The sequence below is a fragment of the Cynocephalus volans genome, chromosome 9, assembly GCF_027409185.1.
Source record: "Cynocephalus volans isolate mCynVol1 chromosome 9, mCynVol1.pri, whole genome shotgun sequence".
Taxonomy (NCBI): Eukaryota; Metazoa; Chordata; class Mammalia; order Dermoptera; family Cynocephalidae; genus Cynocephalus; species Cynocephalus volans.
This window is the reverse complement of record NC_084468.1, coordinates 63,506,574-63,531,317: the sequence shown is the minus strand read 5'-3', so window position 1 is coordinate 63,531,317 and position 24,744 is coordinate 63,506,574. Positions and strand designations below refer to the sequence as shown.

General features: G+C 36.1%; 1 protein-coding gene across 3 annotated transcripts in view; it reads right to left on the bottom strand.

The window, feature by feature from the left end:
- MTHFD2L (methylenetetrahydrofolate dehydrogenase (NADP+ dependent) 2 like) overlaps positions 1-24,744 on the bottom strand; it is a 132,399-nt gene that overhangs the window by 98,266 nt on the left and 9,389 nt on the right. For all 3 annotated transcript variants that reach the window (XM_063108208.1, XM_063108209.1, XM_063108210.1), the window contains exons 2-3: positions 16,277-16,461; positions 15,530-15,652 (exon numbers count right to left, since the gene is read on the bottom strand). In XM_063108208.1, coding sequence (XP_062964278.1) covers positions 15,530-15,652; positions 16,277-16,461 — 308 coding nt within the window. The remainder of the gene's footprint in view (positions 1-15,529; positions 15,653-16,276; positions 16,462-24,744) is intronic.

Below are 24,744 nucleotides of genomic sequence, written 5' to 3'. Positions count from 1 at the left end.
GACTTTCTACAAAGAAATACCCATTTTTCAAAAGGCCTTTTGATTTTGGTAAATCCTTTGTTAGCATTTCAAGCTGAATATACTCAAAAACAGATGAGGATGTCAAAGTAAAGGGAAAAACAAAAGATGAAAAAGAGAAGTAATTACTGTTGTTCAAGAAATTTCTGAATTTTAAGATATTTTGAGAAGTAAATCATCTCCAGTTATCGATAAAACAAGTTTGTGATAGCAGCTGCTCAAAAAAGGCATAATTCGATTTAGATTTGAGTGACTAAAAAAACCTCTTGGCATGCTTTCCACCTGGGTATGAGTGGGGAGAGACATAAATGGCTACAGAGACCAACTAATCCCATTAGTATATAAATTATATCTCAGTGATTTACTCAGCTTCCAGTATAAACAATTAACCTTTAAAAAAAAAAAAAAAAAAAAAAAAAATCACTGCTTGCTCAATGCTGCCATCATGTGGTTAACATACTCCACATGCAGGAGAGGAGTCCTCCATTCTTCTTTCCCTTGCTCATAAATTCCTTGATAAAAAGTTACCTATGAGAATTTTAAAAAAAAAAAAAAAGTGGACAAATGATATCATGAGGATAGCTTTGTTTCTATGTAAACATACAAATTACGTCAAAAACAGATTTGAAACAAAATATTCCATTGAAATTTGGTCTTTTCCTTGAAATAACCTCAAATGCAGAAATTGGACTAATCATAATTCATGATTTATAATATAATCTCGGGGAGTTCCGGTCAAGATGGCAGAATAGACGGTCCTCAGTATCACTCTCTCCCACAAATCAAACAATTTACAACTATAAAAATGTAACATCAGCCAAGCTGGGGCCGCTGGAGCTCAGGGGAAGAGGAGGAGAGACGTAGAGAGTTCATGAAGGCAGGAGAAACCACGATGAGAGAAAGAGAAAACTGCTCTGAGCATTTCGTGCTGTGGCTGCTTTAAGGCTCCAGCTGCTGAGTGTATGGAGCAGGAACCGGCAGAAGCTGTGCCCTTCAGATGGAGTTCCTTGGAGGCAGCAGGGGAGAAGAGGACTTTGTTGGCCCCCAGAACAGCAAGACCACTAATAGGGTTCCTGTGGACCCACACAGGAGTGAGGAGCCAGAACAGCTGTAAAAGAGGAGCCATTCAGAGGCCAGCAAGTCATCGCAAGGGACCGGCACAGGGCCTGGCCCATGGGAAGTGTTTGGAGCATGGGAAATAGGGAAGACAGGCCCACTGGGGGAACACTGGGACACAGCAAGGACAGCCGATCCGCCCCCCAATCAGCACAGGACCACTCAGAGGAGACGGGTTGGGAATGCAGAATTGCATAGGGTGCAGTTTGATGAAAAAACTCAGGCCCAAATCAGAGTTTCTACACAACTTCTCTGGACAGCCAGAAGTACCTGTAAGGTCAAACATTAAACCCTGAGCTGCACAAAAAGCCTTCCCTAGGGAAACAGCAGCAAAACAGCCATTTTGCTCAACCACACAGCTCAAGTACTGGTTCCCACAAGAAGTTCCCCCATTTAAGAATTAAGCAAAGGAAAAAAAATTAGTTCCAGCACAGGCATACCATCAACGCCTTGGGGCCTACCAGGGGACATAAGGCACGGATCCAGGATGGCACCCCACTCCTACATCCAGGCATACTTCCAGCACCTCGGGTCCACCTGAGGCATGGAAAAGGGGACTGGACCCCCCTCCCACAACCAGGCACGCCACGCCAGTGCCTCGGTGCCTGCCTGAGGACCCAAGGTATGGAGCCGGAGACTGGACCCCTCTCCCCGAACCAGGCACGACGCACCAGCAACTTGGGGCCCACCCAGGGACCCGAGGTATGGAGTTGGGGACTAGACCCCCCTCCCACAATCTGGCACACTGCACCAGCACCTCGGGTTCTGCCTGGGGACCCGAGACTTGGATTTGGGGACCAGAAATTCCCCACAACCAGGCACACCACCAGCGCCAAGGAGCATGCCAAAAACATGTGGGTGGCCCACCACAGCCAGCACTATAACCGCGGCTGCCACGAAAGCAGCTAGACACCACAACCACCATGCAGATGGTCCACCAGCCACTGGAGTGCATTGACACAAGAAGAGTCACCAGCAGAGATAAAGAAGAGGATGTCTTTCTCTACAAAGCCCATTTCAGAGTGACAGAAGAAGCATCTGCTCTATGATAATATTGGGGGACCTGACCACACCTTTCAGCATTAGACAGATCATCTAGGCAACAAATCAACAGAGTAACCATTACTCTTTCAGAAGGAGAGAAGAAATCCAGGGTAATTAGAGGGGGAAAGGGGAAGGGGAGGGGGATAGGGGGAGATTGGACAAGGGGTATAAAGAATAAGTACAATTTATAACAATATATATACTAGTAATATTGATTTGATCAACATATCTGAATGTTGAACCCCCAAAATATGTATAATCAATTTTGATTCGATAAAAATAAAAAATAAAATAAAATAACATAATCTCAATATTAGTCCAAAACCAATACAATTTTAATTACTTATTTTTCACAATAAATTAGGCATATGCAAATCCACCACCCAAAGCAAAAGTTATGGCCTTGACAATAATCTATATTTAACCCTATAATCCACCCATTAACCCATCTCCTTTCCTGTTCCAACCTGATGTAAACTTCCTTCTGAATCCTGTGCTTAACATTCCTTTGCTTTCTTTTCTATATAGTTTTACTGCATTTATTTATATGCCTAGTAGATTTGGGTTTTTAAAACACAGCTTTATTGAAGACCTTTGAATCTAATAGATTGCATATATTTAAAGTGTACAATTTGATAAACTGACATATGTATATGCCTGTAAAACCATCACCACAATCAAGATAATGAAATTATCTATCACCCTGAAAAGTTTCCTCATACCTTGTTTCAATCCTTTCCTTTCCTCTCACCTTCAACAACCTATAAACACTTGCTATGTACTGAATTATGTCCCCACACTCTAATTCATATGTTGAAGCTCTAACCCTTAGTATGATATTTGGAGATGGGACCTCTGGGAGGGAATTAGGATTAGATGAGGTCATGAGCTAGAGGCCTTCATAATATGAGTAGTGCTCTTGTACAAAGAAACACCAGAGAACTTGCTGGCTTTCTCCATCATGTGATGACACAGCAAGATGGCTCCATAAACTAGGAAGAGAGCCCTCACCAGAACCCAACCATGTCGTTGTAACCCTGATCTCAGATTTTCAACCTCCAGAACTGCGAGAAAATAAATTTCTGTTGTTTAAGCCACCATTCTATGGCATTTTCTCATGACAGCCCAAGAAGACTGATTAACACCACTCTTCTGCTTTCTGTCACTATACATTAGTTTGCATTTCATAGAATGTTATATAAATGGAATTATAGAGTATGTACTCTTATTTGTCTAGATACTCTCACTTAGCATAATTATTTTGAGATTAATCTATGCTGCAGCATGTATCAACATGTTATTTCTTTTTATTGCTGAGTAGATTCCACTGTACGGATGTACCAGTTTATCCATTTACCTGCTGACAGACATGTCAGTTGTTTCTTGGTTTTGGCTATTACAAATAAAGCTTCTATGAATATTCATCTACAAGTCTTTCTATGGATATATGTTTCCTTTTCTTTTGGGTAAACACATAGGCACGGAATGGCTGGATCAAATGATAGACAGATACAGATATCATTAACTTTCTAAGACACTGCCGAACTATTTTCCAAAGTGTGTCAACATTTTGCGACCCCACTAGCAGAACATGTGTTACTGTCCCTCCACATCCTTGCCAACACATGGTAGGGTCAGTTGTCTTTTTATTTTCAGCCACTCTAATAGGTATGTAGCAATCTTATTATAATTTTCATTAGAACTTCCCTAATGAGTAATAATGTTGAGCCTTTCCATTTTTGTCAAAAATCAGTCATCAGTACAGGTGTGGATCTATTTCTGGACTTTCTATTTTGTTCCATTGATCTGTTTTTCTGGCTTGATTGTAATACCACATTGCCTTGATTATTATAGCTTTAGAAATTGGGTATCTTGAAATTGGGTAGTGTTAATCCTCCAACTATGTTACTCATGTTCAAAATTGTTTTGACTACTCTAGCTTATTTGTATCTCCTCATAATTTTTACAGTTTGTCGATTTTTACAAAAAAAAAAAAAGTATGCTGATATTCTGGCTGGGATTACCGTAAATCTACAAATTAATTTGAAGAGAACTGACATCTTGACAATATTTTGCCTTTCCATTTATTTAGGCCTCTTTTAATTTATCTCAGAAATGTTCTATAGTTTTGAACGTATAGGTTTTTCACATCTTTTGTCAAATTTGTGCTTAAGGATTTCATATTTTTGATGCTATTATAAATGCTTTTTTAAATTTCAATATCTGATTGTTTGATGCTAGTATATAGAGTGAAAATTGGTTTCTGTATATTAATCTCATATCCTTCAACCTTGCTAAACTCACTCAGTACTAGTAGTTTTTTGGGGAGGTTTTTTTTGGTAGATTTCATTGCATTTTCTACATAATCATGTCACCTGCTTTTTATTTATTTATTTTTGCTTGCATTATTGTGCTGGTTAGAATCTTCCATACAATGTTGAACAGACATGGCAAAAGTGGACATCCTTGACTTCTTCCTGATTGTAAAAAAAAAAAAAGAAAAACCACAGTCTTTCATAATCAACTATGATACTAGCTGTAAATTTTTTATACATTCCCTTTATCACCTTGAAGAAGTCCTCTTCTATTATTAGTTATTTGACAGCTTCTTATTAGGAATTACTGACAGATTTTTACAAATATTTATTTGTATCTATTGAGATGATCTTGTAATTTTTCATTTTTAGTTTGTTAATATGGTGAAATACATTGTTTGATTTTCTAATGTTAAACCAATGTTGCATTCCTGGAATAAAACCCATTTGGTCATGATGAATGATCCCTTTTATACATTGTTGGATTTAACTTGTTAAAGTTTTGTATCTATGTTCATGAAGAATACTGACCTATAGTTTTCCTTTCTTGTAATGTTTCTGCCTGGTTTTTGGTGTCATGGTAATGATGTCCTCGTACAACGAGTTAGGAAGTATTTCCTCCTCTCTAGTATTATTCTTTCTTAAATATTTGATAGAATTCACCAGGAAAGCCATCTGGACATGAAGCTTTCTTTATGAAATGGATTTTAACTGTGAAGTCCATTTTTTTAATAGAGCTGTTCAGATATTTCTTATTGAGTGAGCTTCAGTAATCTGTGTCTTTCAAGGAAGTTGTCCATTTCATCTCACTTGTCAAATTAATTGGCATAATGTTGTTCAGGACATTCCCTCACTATCCTTTTAATAGCTATAGAACCTGTAGTGATGTTACTTGTCTCATTCTTGATACTGGTAATTTGCATTTTCTCTTCCCTGATAGGTCTGGCTTTGGTTTTATTGATTTTATTATTTTTCTATTTTCCATTTCATTAATTACTGTTCTGATCTTTATATATTTTTTTGTCCTTTTTCTGTATTTAATCTGTTCTTCTTTTTCTAGTATCTTAAAATGGAAGCTGAGGCTACTGATTTGGGTCCTTTCTTCTTTTCTAAGATAGGTGTTTAGTGCTCTATATTTTCCCCTAAGTATTGCTTCAACAGCATCCCATAAACTTCAAAATGTTGTGTTTTTTTAATAATAAGCTCAAAATAATTTCGAACCTCCTTTTTATTTTCTTCTTTGACATGTGGGTTATTTTAAAGTACACTACTTAGTTTCCAAATATTTAGGAATTTTCCAGATATTTTTCTTTTATTTATTTTTAATTCAATTCCATTGTGGTCAGAGAACATGCTTTTTGTGACATGAATCCTTTTAAATTTGAGATTTGTTTTATCACCTAGAATTCGGTATGTCTTGGTAAATGCTCTATGTGAACTTGAAAAAAAAATGTGTACTCTGCTCTTCAGGAAAAGAGTGTTCTATACATGTTTATTAGGTCAAATTGGTTGATGTTGTCCTTCAAATCTATATTCTTACTGATTTTCTGTCTACTTGTTCTCTCAATTATTTAGAGATTTTGAAACCTATGGTTATAATTTTTGATATGTCTATTATGATGGGTCATCAAAAAGGTTATGATTTGTACTATCTTTTAATTCTATGTTTCCGCAAACTTTTTGAAGTGCCCTCATATTTATCCATGTAGTTGCCATTTCCAGAGCTCTTCATTCCTTTTAATAGATCTATATTTCCATCCAGTACAATTTCCTTCAGCCTAAAGAACTTCCTTTAATATTTCTTGTAGTGTGGGTCTGCTATGATTGTTTTCAGTTTTATCTGGGTTCTCCCTTTCCTGTATGTCTGAAAAATACTTTTCTGCCTTTGTTTTGAAAAGTATTTTCACTGGGTATAAAAATTCTTGGTTAATGGTTTTATTTATTTATTTATTTATTTATTTCCTTTCAGTACTTTAAAACATAAAGATGTTTTTCCATTGCCTTCTGGCTTGAATTATTTCTGACAAGAAATCTGCTGCTGTTTGTTCCTCTGTATGTAACTACTTGTTTTTTTTAACTCCCTCTTGCTGATTTTAAGATTTTTTCCCCCTATATCAGTGGTTTTGAACAATTTAATTATTATGTTCTTTGGTATAGTTTTTTTCATATTTCATGGGCTAGGAGTTTGTTGACAGCATCTTGAGTCTGTGAGTTTATAGGTTTTTTAAAAAAAATCTGAAATCTCAGTCTCTTTACAGTACTTATTTCTTATCTATGTAAAGTGCAATAAGAATTCCACTGATCTAATTCTTGAAATTTACAATCATCTGTAATACCTATCTTCCAAGATCACTGCAACAAAAACACTGCAACAAGTGGGAGAGAGGGGCACAACACCTTTTAACCATCTTGGTCCAGAAGTAGCTCAAAAATGGTCACTTCCTTTCACAATCTAATGGCCAGTAGTTACATGGCCTTAACCTAATTGACAAGCTGGGAAATATAAGGGGACATATGGGTATATAAAGAGCTTAATTTGTCTCTGTCACACACACAAACAAAAGCAGGTCTCAAATAGAGAATAACAGAAACGAAACAACTTCAGAGGGTGTGGGCTAGGAAAGCCTCCCTGAAGCTGTGGCATTTAAGCTAAGACCTGAAGGATATCAAGAAGTCAGCCCTGGTATATTTGAAAGATAACCAATATAGTTGAAAGGTCAGAGGCTAAAGCCCTATTCAAGTAATAAAATGTACATTTTCCTAGCATGCCCTCTTTATAATAGACACTATCACAGTAGGAAGCTTTAAGGGTATGAGGATATAAGATCCTCACAAAATCTTGATCAGTGATGTAGCTTATATACTACTCTCTTAGGTGTAGGAGAAAATGTAGAAGGATGAGACTAGAGTTAATCACCACAACAAATAAGGCAGTGGCCGAGAAACTACAGGGTTCATTCATTTCTTCAATAAAATTCATTAAGAGTCTACCATGATAACAGGATGGATATCAGGGATGAAACATTGATGACAATTCTTCCTATTTGGAATTGTTCTGAACATACAAGCACAGAGCTGGAGTTTCTCCCATTTAAAAAAAAAAGAAAACAAAAGAAAATTCTAGAACAAAGGTCAAGTTAAAATTTAGAAATCATTTAGAAATAAAGAGAATGGCTCTACAAACATGAAGGAGTCCAAGGGTGATGAAAATTTCACATTCTGGTCAAGAACTTTAAAAACAGAGTAATAAGAATTGCACACATAAATTTGATAATCTTTCCTGAAAAGCAATTATAGCATGGCTTTATTTTTCTCCAAATGAATAATCAAGTTTTAGGCAAATACACATATCTCCACACTTACTAATTAGGTCAATATCCACATTTTTATACCTACTAATTACCAGAATATTTTATTTTTTTTAAATCCACTCAATTCCAACTCTAACTCACCCCCTTTACATTCAGTACTTTACTGCTATACTTCACTCTCATTTCTCTGTACAATTCCCTTACATGAATTGGAAGGTGTTAAACCTCAAAGGCTAGAAACTAGATAATTGAGGGGAACATTTGAAAAACTACTCTAGAACAAGATAGATAAGATGGAATTAGTTTTCCATTCTACCTAATTGTGTTTCAGAAATAAATGAGAAGTAGCCTTCTCAGAAAGCAAGCAAATATGAGGAAGTAATCTCCCCTGATGCCTGCCTTGGAGTTTCTGTTGTAGGACTATGACTATGGTTGAAAGGACACTGTAATTGTTTTTCCTGGCAATGCTCTGCTACTTGCTGCCTCTGTGAACTTACACAAGTTACTCAAGTCACTCAGTTTCCTGAACTGTAAACCACAGATGAAAATAGCACCTACTGGTAAGGGTTGTTCTGAACGCTAAATGATTTATTGTATATAAAGCACTTTAGTACAATGTATGTCAATAATAAATAGTTAATATTTGCCATTACTGGCACTAGTAACATTTGTTGTCATGGAGTATTAGTCATAAAATACCATATTAAAATTTTATTGAGTGATTATTCTTTCCAGGCTTAAATCTAAATGCTTTCACACAGTTCATGTAATTTAAACCATCTTAAACCAAATTTACCCTGTACCAAATACCAAATTCCACACTACAACAAATATTTATAGCAAAATTCCAGTGTGCTTCAAGCTTGTGAATATTATAATTTTCCTTTCATTGCTTTAGTTTGAAAAAGATGTCACTGGTTCCCAGTTTTAAAAAAACATTATTCCACTGTCTTTTTTTTTTTTTTACTCTATATACAGATACATACTTCACAAAAGATTTAACTTTTAATATAATATCAGTTTAATAAATATAACTCAATAAAAGCTAAAACCAAATAAAATGCCTACTTAGGAGGAGAAAAAGAATATAACATGAATAACAGACATCCTTCTAGCCTTGACAAAATAATCACTTATTGATAGTAATAGAATCTATGTACAGTCAGGACAGGAGAAGGTAAGCATCTGCATATGGTCATTTTTATTCCTCTCCAGCTTTAGAACCAGCTACAGGACAAATAGCTAGGCTTGTGACTGAAGACACACAATTATAACCTAAGTACTTCCAATCCTGACCAAAGTTGCACAACTTCTAAACATAAACTGGGGGCTTAGCTTGTGACAGACACGATACCATTAAACAGGACATAATTTTATCTCATTTCTTCACTTTCTACCCAAACGAGATGCCTGGAAACTGCTTGCACATTCTGTTTAATCCTTACGCAAACTAGTCCTCCAACATTAGAACTATAATTCTAATTTGTAATTTCTTTTACTCAAGACATTGCTCCAATTGTGAAAAATAATTTCAGATTTCTAATCATGAAATCATTTGGAATCCACATTTTTTAGCCAAATTATAGAAATTTGGAGGTATAATCAACTAGAATCATTTCATTTGTTCATTTTCTCATTGTTTCATTTGCTCATTATAACAATCCTATGAGTCACGTTCAAGAGAGGCAATCTTAACCACTGCTGCAAAGACAGTCTACCAAAATGACTAATAAGTTCCACCTCCTCTGTAAAACATGCAGACTGATGCCCAGAGCTCGCTAAACAGTATAGGGAATAGTTAATGAACCACTCCTGGCTTTACCAGTTGAATCTCATGACAACCAAGAGACAATTTTTTGTATTTCCCAATCTGTCTATACCAGTTATTTCATAGTAAATTATATAGCTTAAGTAAAAATGATATAAACAAATGACAGTTGAGTGTGAAAACAGTTGTTATTTCTATGACAACTATGTTGAATGTTCTGGAAAGACATGAGAAATAAGAATTAATAATGACTTAGATAAGGGCAAGACAACTATGAAGATTAGGGGACATTTAAAAAATCTAACTGAATCACTCAGTTTCAGCTCAAATTGAATATTATAGGCAATGAATTGTAGGTACTATTAATGACAGAAGACATTACACAATTCAAACAATGGGCTCCAAAAAGCTTTGAGCTTACATCAAAAGGCTGACAAATGAGTATTTAAATACTTTGTTACAATACAATGTTTAAGGTACATATGTGTTGTTTTATGATTTCTTACTTTAACTTTTTCTATAACCAAGAAACTATATGTTGCAAGTAAGTAGAATAAAAGGTCAATTTTCAACCCTCTTTTTCACAATGAGGAAAATAAGGCTCATTAAAGTTAAGTGACAGTCAGTAAATCAGAAAGTCAGATTATAAACTCAGACTGTATATATCCATATCTGAATGGTATCTTCTTCCAGCAAGAACATATGACTATGTGATTACTAAAATAAAACACAGGCTACTTTAGGAGGAATAGTACATTTAATATCTGTCTTTAATCTCACTGCTATCATTTTTGAACCTTACCAAAAAAATTGTAAATAAAGATGGAAATATCATTTGTGAGCAAGGTAAAACCATAAAAAATATAAGTTACAAGCATGGCAGCAGGAAGACCAGACAGCAGATCAGTGAATTCTGGTCAAGAGGGTGGTTACATGCACAAGGAACTTGTATGTGAATTTCTGAAACGTATGTGCTTGTGTTATGTATTATAATGCTCTGAGACGCAGTATAATGTAACATGAAGTTAAATGGCAGCCTCTGGAACCAGACAGCCTGGGTTTGGGTCTTGGCTCTACCATTTATTAACAAGTAATATTGGTCAATTCACTTAACTTCTCTGTGCCTCAATCTCCTTATCTGTAGAATGAAGAAAATTCTTACCATATAAGGATGTTTTGAGAAGTAAATAAAATAATTCATATAAAGGAGAACCTGCCACATAGTATGCATGCATTACTCACTAGTTAACATTAATATGCTGATGAGGGTGCTAGTATAATGGTTGAGTTTTGGCATGCAGGACCTGTCTGCCTGGATTCAAATCCCAGTTCAATTACTTAGCAGCTCTGTGACCTTGGGGGAAGTTACTTCACCTCTCTGCACCTCAAATTCCTCATCGGTAAAATATACGTAATAATAATAGATCCAACAGGATTACTGTGAGGATTCGATGAGTTAATAAATGTAAAGGGCTGACACATCAATGTAATCAGTATTAGCCACTACTATTTTATATATTATTGGCTTTTCAGCCAGATTCCTATCTGCCCTTTCTCAGAGCCTTCAGATATTTGTTATCACCATGGTCTCTTTGGCTCTATGCTTCTCACTGAAAGGAACACAGAACTCAAGCAATTTGGTCTCTAGTCCAGACAGGGCACCAGCGACATCTAGTGGCAAATTGCTAATAAATACACCAAATGAGGAATGTTGCTCATAAAGGGGTAAAATTTCTACATATATAAATTCGATTTTATTAAGACAAACTAAATATAATACAGTTAAAAATCTATGACAAACCAAATATAATGTAGTTGGAAAACTGAAATTAAAAAAACAACAATAATTGAATATATTTTTGGTATACAAAATGATGTTATGATATATGTAAACATTGTGGAACAGCTAAATCAAGCTAATGAACATATCCAACATATCAGTTATTTTTTTGTGGTAAGAACATTTAAACTCTACTTTCTTGGCAATTGGCAAGTATACAATGTGTTATAAACTGTAGTCACCACATTATACAGTAGATCTTACTTCATCCTTACTGAAATTTTGTATCCTTTAACCAACATCAGCACAACTCCCACCCACCCCAGTCCTCACCCCATTGTAACCACCATTCTATTCTATGTTTCTAGGAGTTTGACTTTTTTAGATTCCTTATATAAATGAGATCATGCAATATTTGTCTTTCTGTGCCTGGCTTATTTCACTTAGCATAATGTATTCCAGGTTTACCCATATTGTTGCAAATGACAGGATTTCTTCCTGGATCTATACCCAGAAGTGGGATTGCTGGATCATACGGTAGTTTTATTTTTAATTTTTTGAGAAACCTTCATACTGTTTTCCATAATGGCTTACCAATTTACATTCCCAACAAGGATGCACAAAGTCACTTTCTCCACATCCTCACCAACACTTACCTTTTGTTATCTTAATAACAGCCATCCTAACAGATATGAGGTGACATCTAATTGTGGTTTTAATTTGCCTTTCCCTGATGATTAGTGATGTTGAGCATTTTTCATATGTATCTGTTGGCCATTCATATGTCTTTGAGAAATGTCTTTTCAGGCCCTTTGCCTATGTTTAATCAGGTTATTTATTTTCTTGCTAGTGAGTTGTCTGAGTTCCTTACATATTTTGAATATTGTGGAGTATACTTACATTTATAAAGCAAATATATTTCACAGAGTCTAATTCCCTGTAGTTTCAGGTTTAGCCTAACTTCTTAAAAGTACATATAAAATGTTAACCTTGCAAAAGACAGGAAACTTTCCCCAGGCTAAAAGTCTCTGTTGTAAGATAAAGAATTGTAACACAGCAAGGTTGCTGGCTCAAGGACAGACTGATTGATATGTAAAGATACAGGGAAATTGCTGTAGGGAAAAACAATGTTTGCTCAGATCAAGCTTTTGTTGGTGGATCGATTTAACCTTTTGCAAATTGCATTATGGAATGTCACTTTGCTTGCCACCAGCCTCTATTGTTAAACTATTACCCCACCTATGTTCTTTTTCTGAAACTTCCTGGTCTGGAAAATGAATGTGGGGAGAGAATCCCAATTCATGGTTAATTTCCCAAAGAGGGAATGCCTTGCTCTTGAGGGTTCCAGGAGATTAACCCCTTCAGGGTCTCTCACTGCTCAGAAGAGATGGGCTTTGAGTAATCCTTCTGTGGCTCCGTCACCCAGGGGAAGAGAGGTGATAAATCTGTGCAAGGCAAAGCAACAGAATATTAACCTCTTATCAGATATATGGCATGCAAATATTTTCTCCCAATCCATAGGCTGCCTTTTCATTTTGCTGATTGTTTCCTTTGTTGTGCAGAAGCTTTTTGGTTGGATGCAATCCCATTTGTCTATTTTCACTTTTGTTGCCTGTACTTTTGGAATCATATCATAACATTGCCCAAACTAATGTCAACAAGGTTTTCCCTTAAGTTTTCCTCTAGGAGTTTTACAGTTTCAGGCCTACATTTAAGTTTTTAATCCATTTTGAGTTGATTTCTGTATATGGGCTGAGATAAGGGTCTAATTTCATTCTTCTACATGTGCATACCCAGTTTTCCCAGCATCATTTATTGAAGAAACTGTCCTTTGTACATGTGTGGTTTTTGCACCTTTATCAAAGATCAGTTGATCTTAAATGCATGGATTTATTTCTGGGCTCTCTATTCTATTCCATTGGTCTAAATGTCTGTATTTGTGTCAGTACCATGTGGTTTTGTAATAAATTGTCATATCTGGTAGTGTGATATCTCCAACTTTGTTCTTTTTTGCTTAGGATTTTGTTGGCTGTTTGGGGTCTTTTGTGGTTTCATCTGAATTTTAGGATTTTTTTTTTCTATTTCTGTGAAAAAGCACCATTGGAACTTTGATAGAAATTACACTGAATCTGTAGATCACTTCAGTATGGACATTTTAAGAATTAATATTGTGACATGTTTTATGTAACCTTTTTGAATACTGGATAAATATAAGTGGGAAAAATTTCAAAAACTGCAAACTATAAGAAGGTTGGCAAATACGGTAGCAAAAAGATTCTTTTTTTCATGAGCCAAATGACTGACAAACTCTGCAAAAATTTTTACACACATCTGTGATGTTAATAAACTACCGATTTTCTCTAGACCTCATTTTCCTTTGACATGAAATAAGAATGTTACATGTTGAATTCTTTTTCTAGTTTTAAAAGTAAATGACGTATCACTACATTAATTTCAACATGATGAATCTATATTATTTTCTGTCAGTGCATTTTTCTCAGGGGGAAACTGATAACTTCTAAGATCCTTTCCAACTTGATGATTTTGTTACCAGTAGAGCAATATTGAAGGAAAAGAATTAGAAGTATGAATTTTGGTATAATTTAAACAGCACAAATCTATAACATATACTAAGATATTAAGTTATATCATTAAACAGAGGAAAATATTAATGCCATATAAAAATCCCATGTAATAGCATCTTTACCTTCTGCACATTATATTACAGTTGGTCAAAACTTACAGAACTCAAAACTGCACAAAACTACTCTAATTTATATATACCAGCAGTCCTCACTTTGCACAGTTCAAATATGCATGAATATCAGAACCAAAGTTTAGTTAAATCACACCAGTCCTCCAACAACACAGTTCAGATTTCAGCTATCATGCTATATTAACTGTGAGTGATTATATACGTGAGGCTGACTCTTCAGTCCACAAATCACCATGGAAATAACAGATGAGCATCATGACCAGGGACCAATTACAGCACTTCTTTTGAAGTCTGCTGATGATTGGTCACTGCACATTTGTTATTCAGTTTAAACAGAGAGAGGAAAGTGAGTTGTCTCCATGTCAAACCCACATGACATTTTATAAAAGTGGATAATTGACAGAGTCAAGAGTAGCCTATAAAGATGAAAGTACAGCAAAGGAAAAAATATGATAATGCTGGAAGTGAAACTGGATGTAAGTGGAAGATCTGAAAACGGTGACAGCAAAGCAAAGACAGGAGAAAACTAGACCCGCATGAAGTGAAGATAAGAACTATGCTGAAAAAGTCTGAAAAACATAAAAAACAAGGTAAGTTGCCTCAACAGGATTCTAACTGAATGTAAATGGAGTTATACAAAAAATCACCAGCTGTGGAATGTTGGCCCTACACCCTTTGGAGAGAGGTAGCCATGCAGCCAGAGGAACTCAGTGAAAGCGAACTGGTCCAGGTAAATGAGGAAAGTGATTGTGACAGAAAGGACCACAGTGTCCCAGAGGAAGTGACATCAGCATAAAACTTCCCATTAAAGGAAATCTCAAAGATACTTCATGACATTAAAGGGACAAAGGACACAATGTTGGAAGCTGATCCAAACTTAGAAGTGAATAGGATAGTTCAATTCAGCAAGGCATAGAAAAGATGCTTATTCCACATCATGTTATAAAATAAGGCAAGCATTGCTCAAACTACTTTTGACAAGTTTTTTGCAAAGATATCAAACACCTATAATTCTCAAAGTTTCTAATGTTTTAAATTACAGTGTACTGAATAAATATTAGTTTTACCATTTTTTCATTTCCCTGTACATTTATAAACCACAGTAGGAGAGTTTTTAGTGCTTTGACAAAAATTTTGAAACATCACAGAAAAACTGTTATTTTTCCCATTGATTATTGAGATCGCTTTGCCCAGTTTCAATCTGCATAGTCATTTTTATGGTCCTGCACTATTGGGCCAAAAAAGGAGTGCATGTATTGCCAATGCCTAAATTTTTCTTCATAGTTTTCCATCACTGTAAGCATAAATAATTCAGAAATCATCACCTATTACACCTAGTATTAGTATAATAATTAGCCTCCTTGTAAATGTATTTTATAAGTTATGTGCAGTGTCAAAATATAATGTTAAAAGATGCCCTTTCTCCTAAACAAATCAGATATATAGAAGACCATTATGTACCTGGCAGTGGTAACTGAACTAATATACCGCTGACTCTTGGGTCCATGTTCAATTGACCAGTTATATCCAAAAGTTCTTCCTGAGAAACATCCTTAGGTTTTAGAATGAGCTCAGTACAGATACCTAAAAGAAAACAAGCAGAGAAAGTCACTTGACTAACCAAGATGTGTTTTTTCATTAACAGTGTCTTAAAGAATGTGTTTGTTGTTGGTTTCCTATGCTCCTGTCCCCTGGGAGGAAAGGCCTTTCTACAAAGATGATATTAAAAGCACCATCAGGAGGGATTCTTCATATAGTACAGGTGTTTTCTCATGATTTACATGCATTCTTTGGCCCAGTATTTCATGTGATAACTTTCACTTATTTGTGATAAGCTACTACCAGTATATTTGAACAGAGTAAAAATACCACTACCACCAACACTATTAGGCCAAGTTCAACAGAGTGAACTAGCAAGGTTTATTACCTGATTAAAGCAAATGTAATAAAAAGCAGGTCCTTTAAATGTAAAGTATTCCTCTCATATGTCACCATAGGATATGAAATCAAACTGAATGATTCTATGAGAAATTTGAAGAAAAACAGTAAGAAATTAACATAAATTTTGGTAATTGAATAATCTCCAATAATAATAATACATGTTACTCATATGGCACTTATTTGATAATTATCACTCATAATTATCACACTTTGAAGTAAAAACAAAAAACATATTCAGTAACAATTACAACTAAAAAACATACCTACCTACAGCAGAGGCAGCTCTTATCTTATTCCTGACATACGTATGGCTTGCTGGGTTATCTCCCACTAAAATGATACTGAGGTGAGGTCTTCTGTTCCCAAGGGAAATCCATGATTCCACACTTTGCTGTATTTCTTTCTGGATTTGTTTGGCCATTTCAGTTCCTGAGATAATAATGGCCTCATGTCTATGGAAAACAAAATGATAAATGTAATAGTAAGAAGACAATAAGAAACACTCAACTGCACAAATTTAAGGTACAAGAATGAAGAAAACATCTGTGATTCTCCTAGTGAGCAAACAAAATTTGATTTTTTTTTCCAATTATGTTTGACACCCATTCTTCAGGTTCATAAATATATTTATAATTTTTGTGAAGGATTCCAACTCTGCTTTTTAGTTGTACATTATAGTCTATCTGCTACAGACTGAATGTTTATATCCCCCCAAAATTCATATCTTGAAATCGTAACCCCCAATGTTATGATATTAGGAGGTGGGGGCTTTGGTAGGTGATTAAACCGTAAGGGTGGACCCTCTCAAATGAGATTAGTGCCCTGACAAGAGACCCCAGAGAACTCCCTTGCCCCTCCTACCATGTGAGGACACAAGAAGAAGATGCCATCTATGAAACAAGAAGTGGGCCCTCACCAGATGCTGAGTTTTCCAGCACCTTGATCTTGGCCTTCCCAGCCTCCAGAACTGTGAGGAATAAAGTTCTGTTGTTTATAAGGCACCCAGTCTATGGTATTCTGTTGCAGAAGCCCATACAGGGCTAAGATACTATCTATACCATACAATTATGCATAACTTTCACATCTACATACATAAATATACACGAGTATATATATGAATTTTCAAACACATACTCAAGATATGGACTGTAACACTGGCTATATTAAAAGCTCTGCTGTTTTTTCTAAAGAGGTAGATCAGCACATCCTAGTTTAAACTGATATCTATCTTCAAAGCTGGCCTCGATTTTGTACCTATGTAGCCCCACAGTCTTGTGACCCTAAGGCTAAATCAGTTTGCTCTTGGTTAGCATATCCTGACTGTGAAGTCATGAGCTCCATACTATACAACTCTTTGAACTTACTCAAGGAAAAATTTTATTCCACAGCTCCAGGCTAACTCCCTCACAACAGCTATCGATTTTGCCACACTTATGATTGGTTATGGTGGGGATCAGGTCAGTAAAGAGATGGCTCAGTTAATCCTCCTACCATAGCATCATTTCTAATGAAAAAACTTCACACAGAATATTGCTTTCTGGCAGTTGACAGATATGTAAGTAAAAAGTGCTATATTTCATAGATGACATAAACTATCTCTAGAAAGGCACAAAGAAATTCATTATAGGAAGGCTTTTCTTCATGATGTCAAACTTAGAAGTGGTGAATTACGTTGTTCTTACTGTGTGTTCAGTGGTATCTGATAAAGCAGAAGATGGTTCCTTCTCCCACTGCCCCTGTTTTTCACTACTGAAAGGCCTGATGAAAGCATGATTACTACCCAAAACAGCAAATGTAAGTCAATATATACTGTGAAGAAGAGGAAAAGGAGGTAGAGTAAGAAGCAGAAGAAAATTGGGGAAAGGAAGTCCTTACAGCTCCTTAATTCTAGTAGTACCTGTACACTTTCGATTTTCTAATGAATGTCAGCCAACACACAAAATGCAAACTGCTGACCCTTCCAGATAAGTCAGCTGCCCTCTCTAATAGGTTTGTGTACATATAAGTAGAACCAGATCAAGAATACTCCATTTCAGTCTGGCACCAGTCTGGTCCATAGCATCCATCCGCATTCACACAATTTTAATGTATACAATGTTCTGCTAAGGAGCAATTCCCAAGTGTGGTCTATGCGTACATACATCCATCAAAAATTGTCCAGGAAGCTTGCCGAACTTGCAGAATCTCAGACTCCACAACCACACCTACTATTCAGAATCTCTATGGGGGTCAACCGTGGGAATCTGCATGTCTAATATTTTCCCACAGGTGATTCTTGTTCATGACCATGTTTGGAAAACAAATTCTTCAGTTTAAAACAAAAGTGTATTTTAATAGCAATCATAATTTCTGAGTAAATAATAAACTGAAAAAATTGGTTAGACACTACAATTAATTACAACTGGACATTATAGGTAAACTCTACTTTTGATTCTAATTTTGTCTACTCTTCACAAAATTTTAATAGCTTTCAAGACATGAAAGGTCATGGTAAATTCAGTATATCAGTTTTGCTCTACTGTCCTGATTTATTGAGTATAACTGACATACAATCAACTACACATAATTAAAGTGTGCCTTTTGAAAAATTTTAATATATGCACATACCTGAGAAACTATTACCACACTCAAGAAAATGAACATATCTATGATGCCCAAAAGTTTCCAGGTGCCCCTTTGTAGTCTCATCATTCCATCTATCTCTGATGGACCCTCACCCCCATCCCCAGGCAACCACTGATCTAGTTTCTGTCACTATATATTACTTTGTATTATCAAAAAATTTATAAAAATAGAACCATACACTACATACGCTTTTCCAGCTACTTTCATTCTGCATAATTATTTTAAGATTAACTTATTTTATTGCATGTATCAATAGTTCATTTCTTTTTTATTGCTGAGTAGTGTTCCATTGTAAGGATATGCCAATATTTATCTATTCAGTTGTTGGTGGATATTTGGGTGGCTGCCAGTGTCTAGCCACGACAGATAAAGCTGTTATAAACATTCATGTACAAGTTGTATGCACACATGCTTTCATTTCTTTTGAGCAAATGCCTAGGAGTAGAATGGCTGGGTCATATGGTGGGTGTATGTTTAAATTTGTAAGAAATTGTCAAACTGTTTTCCCAACTGATTGTACCATTTTACATTCCCAAAAGCAGTACAAAAGAGTTCTATTTACTCCATATCCTTGGCATCACTTGAGATGATAAGTCATTTAAATTTTAGACATTTTAGTGGACATATGGTGGTATGTCTTTGTGCTTTTAATTTGCATTCCCTTAATGAATAGTGATGTTGAGCATCTTTTCATGTGCTTATTTGCTATCTGCCATCTTCTCTGGTAAATTGCATAATTTAATCTTCTGCCCATTGCTTAATAGGTTGTTTTCAAGTTTTTTAAGTTTTAAGAGTTCTTTATATAACCTAGATTTAAGTCCTTTATCAGATATATAATCTGAAATATTTTTCCCAGGCTGTGCTTTGCCTTTTCAGTCTTTTGGAATTGTGTCTTTGGAACAATTCTTAATTTTGATGTGCTTCAGTTTATTGATTTTTCCTTTTATGGATCATGCTTTGGGTGTTGTATATAAGAAATCTTTGCCTAACTCAAGGTCACAAATGTTTTCTCCAATGTTTCCTTCTAGAAGCTTTATGAGTTCAGATTATACATTTAGTTTTATCATTTAGTTATATTCCTATTTGATGAAAGGATATTTTCAAATGCTTTTTCTGCATCTACTGAGATGATTATATGGGTTTTTTGATGTTAGTCTGTTAATATGATGAATTACCTTGATTGGTTTTTAAATGTTAAACCAACCTCGCATTCCCAGGATAAACTCCACTTGGTCATGATGTATCTATCATTTCCAGATACTGTGGATTTCATCTAAAAGTTTGTCAAAATTTTTGCATCTATGTGCATGAGAGGTATTTGCAGGGTTTTTTTTTTTTTTTTTTTTCTTGTAATGTCTTTGTATGATTGTGATATCAGGATTATGCTGGTCTCACAGAATGAGTTGGCAAATATTACATCCTCTTCAAATTTCCAGAAGAGTTTGTCTAGAATTGGCACTTTTTCTTCCATAAATGTTTGGTAGGATTCATACATGAAGCTCTATGGTCCTGGAGCTTTCTTTCTGGGAAGGTTTAAAACTATAAATTTAAATTCCTTAATGTAGAAGACTGTTCAGGTTATCTATTATTTCTTGAATTTTTGTAGTTTGTGTCTTTGTACATTTTAATAATTAATACATAATTATAATTATGGAATAAATCAACTTAAAATGAAATATATTTACTTTTGAGTTTATTTTTCAAAATTAAATAACAAACTTTTTTCACTACTTACAGTAGGCCCCCAGTATCCTTAGTGAATACCTTCCATTAGCCCCAGTGGATGCCTGAAACTGGACAGTATCAAACCTTATTTATACTATGTTTTTTGCTATGCACACATACCTATGATAAAGTTTAATTTACAAATTAGACACACTAAGAGCTTAACAATAATAATAAAACAATTATAACATACTGTAATAAAAGATATGTAAATGTGTGCTTGCCCTCTCACTCTTTCTCTCTCTGAAAATATCAGACTGTACTGTACTTCCCTATTTTTGGACCACAGTTGGCCACAAGTAACTGAAACCACAGAAAGCAAAACCACAAATAAGGGGGCACTACTGTATTATAAATTTCTGGTACCCGTATTTTATGAATTCATTTAAATATCTTTTTCACAAGTAATATTAAGATAACAAGAACCTCTTATATTAGCAAATACCAAGGGTTGTAAATATGGCAAATAATTCTAGCAAAACCCATTTCTTTTTTAATGCTAAATAGTATTCCATTGTGTATTTATGCCACATTGTCTTTATCCATTCATCCTTTGATGGACATTTAGGTGTTTCCATACCTTGCTTTCTGTGAAAATGCTACACTGAAGGTGAGAGAGCAGATATATCTTCAACATGCCGATGTCATTCCCTTTGGATAGATACCCAGAGGTGGTATTGCTGAATCATATGGTAGTTCTATTTTTCGTTTTTTGAGAAAGGGCCTGTATTAGTCCATTTTTGTTGCTTATAACAAAATACCTGCAACTGGGTGATTTATAAAGAAAACAAAATTTATTGCTTACAATTTGTGAGGCTAGGAAGTGCAAAGTCCATCTGGTGATGGCAACAGTGACCCAGGGGTCTCATACTGCAAGATGATGGAAGCAGAGAGAGCAGAGAGAGAGAGAAACAGAACTTCCTCTTTTTTAAAAGCCCTCAGAACCATGCCCCTGATCATCATTTTTAATCCATTCACTACTGCATGGTCCTACAATCCAACCACCTCTTCAAGACTCCACCCCTCAATTACCATAATAGGATTTCCCACCCTCTTAATAGTCACAGTGGGGGTTAAATTTCTAATACATAAAACTTGGGGGACACAGTTCAAGTTTAAGTGAGTTTTAGGGGGACATAATTCAATTCACTACAGGGCTTTATTGTTTTCCATAATGGCTTTACTAATATACATTCCCATCAACACTGTGCAAGGGTTCTTGTTTCTCTGCATCTTCACCAACATTGGTTATCACTTATTCTTTTTATAATAGCCATCCTGATGGGTGTGAGGTGATATCTCATGTGACTTTAATTTGCATTTCCCTGATGAATATCAAATATAACATCTCCTCTTATTTTACAGTTTTGCCTAACTTTTTCAAAAAAATAACTCTTAGTTGCATTGATCTTTTCTAGTGTTTTTCTAGTGTCCATTTCATTTATTTCTGCTCTAATCTTTGGTATTTCCTTCTTTCTGCTGATTTGGGGCTTAGTTTTTCTCCTTTTTCTAGTTCCTTGAGGAATTTCATGTAGAAATTTTTTTTCATGTAGAAAATTTCATTTTCTTTCATGTAGACATTTATTGCTATAAACTTCTTTCTTAAAACCACTCTTGTTGCATAAGTTTTGGTATGTTGTGCCTGCATTTTCATTTGTTTCAAGAGACTTATTTCCTATTTTAATTTGCTCTTTGATCCAATGGTTGCTCAGAAGCATGCTGCTTAATTTCCATGTAATTGTGAATTTTCCAATTTACATCCCCTTATTGATGTCTGGTTTCATACCACTGTGATTGAAAAAGATATTTAATTTTAATCTTCTTAAATTTGTTAAAACTTGTTTTGTAGACTAACATATGACCTATGTTTTGTATGTATGTATGGTATTCTGTAAAAATATGTATTCTGTTTTTCTATCCTTTTATTTTCAGCCTATGTGTGTCCTTAAAACTAAAGTGAGTCTCTTGTAGGTATGACATAGTTGAGTTTATTTTTTTAATCCATTCATCCACTCTATATCTTTTGATTACAGAATTTAATCCATTTACCTTTAAAGTAATTATTGATAGGTAATAACTTACTACTGTCCTTTTGTTAATTGTTTTCTGGTTGTTTTGTAGATTCTTTGTTCATTTTTTCCTCTCTTGCTGTCTTCTTCTCATTTATAGCCTCATGAGGGTTCCCTTATATGTGATGGGTTGCTTTTCTCTTGTTTTTTTTCAAAATTCTCTCTTTCTCTTTGACTTTTGAGAATGTGATTGCAATGGGTCTTCTTGAAGACCTCTTTATGTTTAATACATTTGGGGTTCTTTGGGTTCCATGGATCTGGATATTCACTTCTTTCTTCAGATTTGGGAAGTTTTCTGTCACTTTTTTTTTTTTTTAAAGCTTTCTACCCCTTCTCTATCTCTGCTTCTTCTGAGACTCTTATAATTCCTATATTACTTCACTTGATGGTGTTCCATATACCCCATAGGCTTTCTTCACTTTTGTTGTTATTGTTGTTGTTCCTCAAATTGGATAAATTCAAATAACCTATCTTTGAGATTACTAATTCTTTCTGGTTGATTAAGTCTGCTGTTGAAGATTTCAATGAAATTTTTCAGTTGAATCAGTGTTCTTTAGCTCCAGAATTTGCTTCTTTTTCCATGGCTTCTCTTTGCTAAACTTCTCATATTGTTCTCTGTTGCTTTCCTGATGTTTAGTTGTCTATCTGTGTTCTCTCGTTAGGCAGTTCATAGTTCTCCATTTCTTCAAGGTCATTTACTGTTGCTTTAGTTTGTGCCTTTGCTGGTGCCATATTTCCCTGATTACTTGTGATCTTTGTGGCCTTGCATTGATTTCTGTCCATGTGAAGAAGTAAGCACCTATTCCAGTCTTTACAGACTGGTTTTGGTAGGAAAAGCTCTTCACCAATCAGACTGTCCAGAGATTTTTGGTGAGCCACCTGGCAGGGTCTATGGGCAGGCTCACTGATGAAGTCCTCAGGTGAGCTGGCAGGGGCCTTGGTCAGGTAGGTGGGCCTAGTACCTGGGTCCATGGGGGCAAACCTGGAGCTTGGATTCATGGGGGCCTGTCAACTGGGTCCATGGCAGCAAGCCTGGAGCCTGGATTCACAGAGGCTGAACTAAAGCCTGGGGCCAGGGAAGGCATCCTAGCACTGGGCTAGACCTTGAGTCTAAGACTGTGGGGATTGAGCTGGTACTGGAATTTAGCCCAGTCCTGAATCCATCGGGACTGGCCTGGAACCAGAGCTCAATGAGATTGTCCTGGAGACTGTAGAGCTGTGGAGGTGGGCCTGGAGCTTGGGTCCCTGAAGACAGGCCTGAACCTGAGTCCACAGAGGCTGGCCTGGCACTGAAGCATGCTTGGAGTCAGGGTCTGTGGGTGCCAGCCTGATGCCTGGGTTTGTGGGGGCAGTGTGGAGCTAGAGTCCAAGGGTACCCTGGCATTAGTGTGGGCCTAAAGCCAGGTCTTTGAGGGCTGGCTTGGCTTGGGGTAAACCTGGAGGTTGGGTTCTTGAGTGTCGGGGTCCTGTGGCTATATGAGCTAGCCTGGGTCCTGGGTCTGAGCAGTGGTGTCTATTTGGGAGGGCCTGGAATCTGCGTTAGCTGGAGAATGGGGCCTTCACAGCCAGTCTGGAGCCTGTTGCTGTGCTGATGCAGAGCCCATATCTTTGGGGGCCTACCTGGAGTCTGAGTCCACAGGTGCTGGTTTGATGCCTGGGCCTGCAGGGACCAGCCTGGAGGAGGGGTCCACAGGTGCTGGCCTGGCACTGGGGCAGGCCTGCAACGAGGGTCTACAGGGGCTGGGCTGGCACTGGTTTCACTGGGGCAGACATAGTATGGGGGTCCATGACAAAATCAGGTGCGCCCTTCACTCTGGTTTCCCAGTGAGGAGGATACTGCTCTCTGCGCTGTGCTACTGGAGCTTGGGGGAGGGGTAACACAGGTAATTTGAAACTGCCTCTCTTACCTCTTTGATGCATCTTTTCTTATTTCTGTACTACACCCTGTTGCTGTAATCCGTTACCTGGGTTCCTTAGCTTTTGTGAAGGTATTTTTGCGCATGCACAGTTGTTCAAATTGATATTTCTGCAAAAGGACAAGCACTACAAAATCTTATTTCATCATTTTGCTAATGTCACTCTTCTGTATGCATTTGGAACACTAATTTTATATTAGTTATATATGAGTGGCAAATATCACCAGTATGTGGCTTGTCTTTTCACTTATTTTATGGTTACTATTGATGAAAAGTTCTTAATTTTATGTAAAACTAAACCATCTTTGATTCTAGAGTTTGTGCTTGTTGTGTCTTAAGAGAACTTCCATCATCCCTAACAAAATTTCTGTCACAGAACACAACAGGACTCACAATTGAT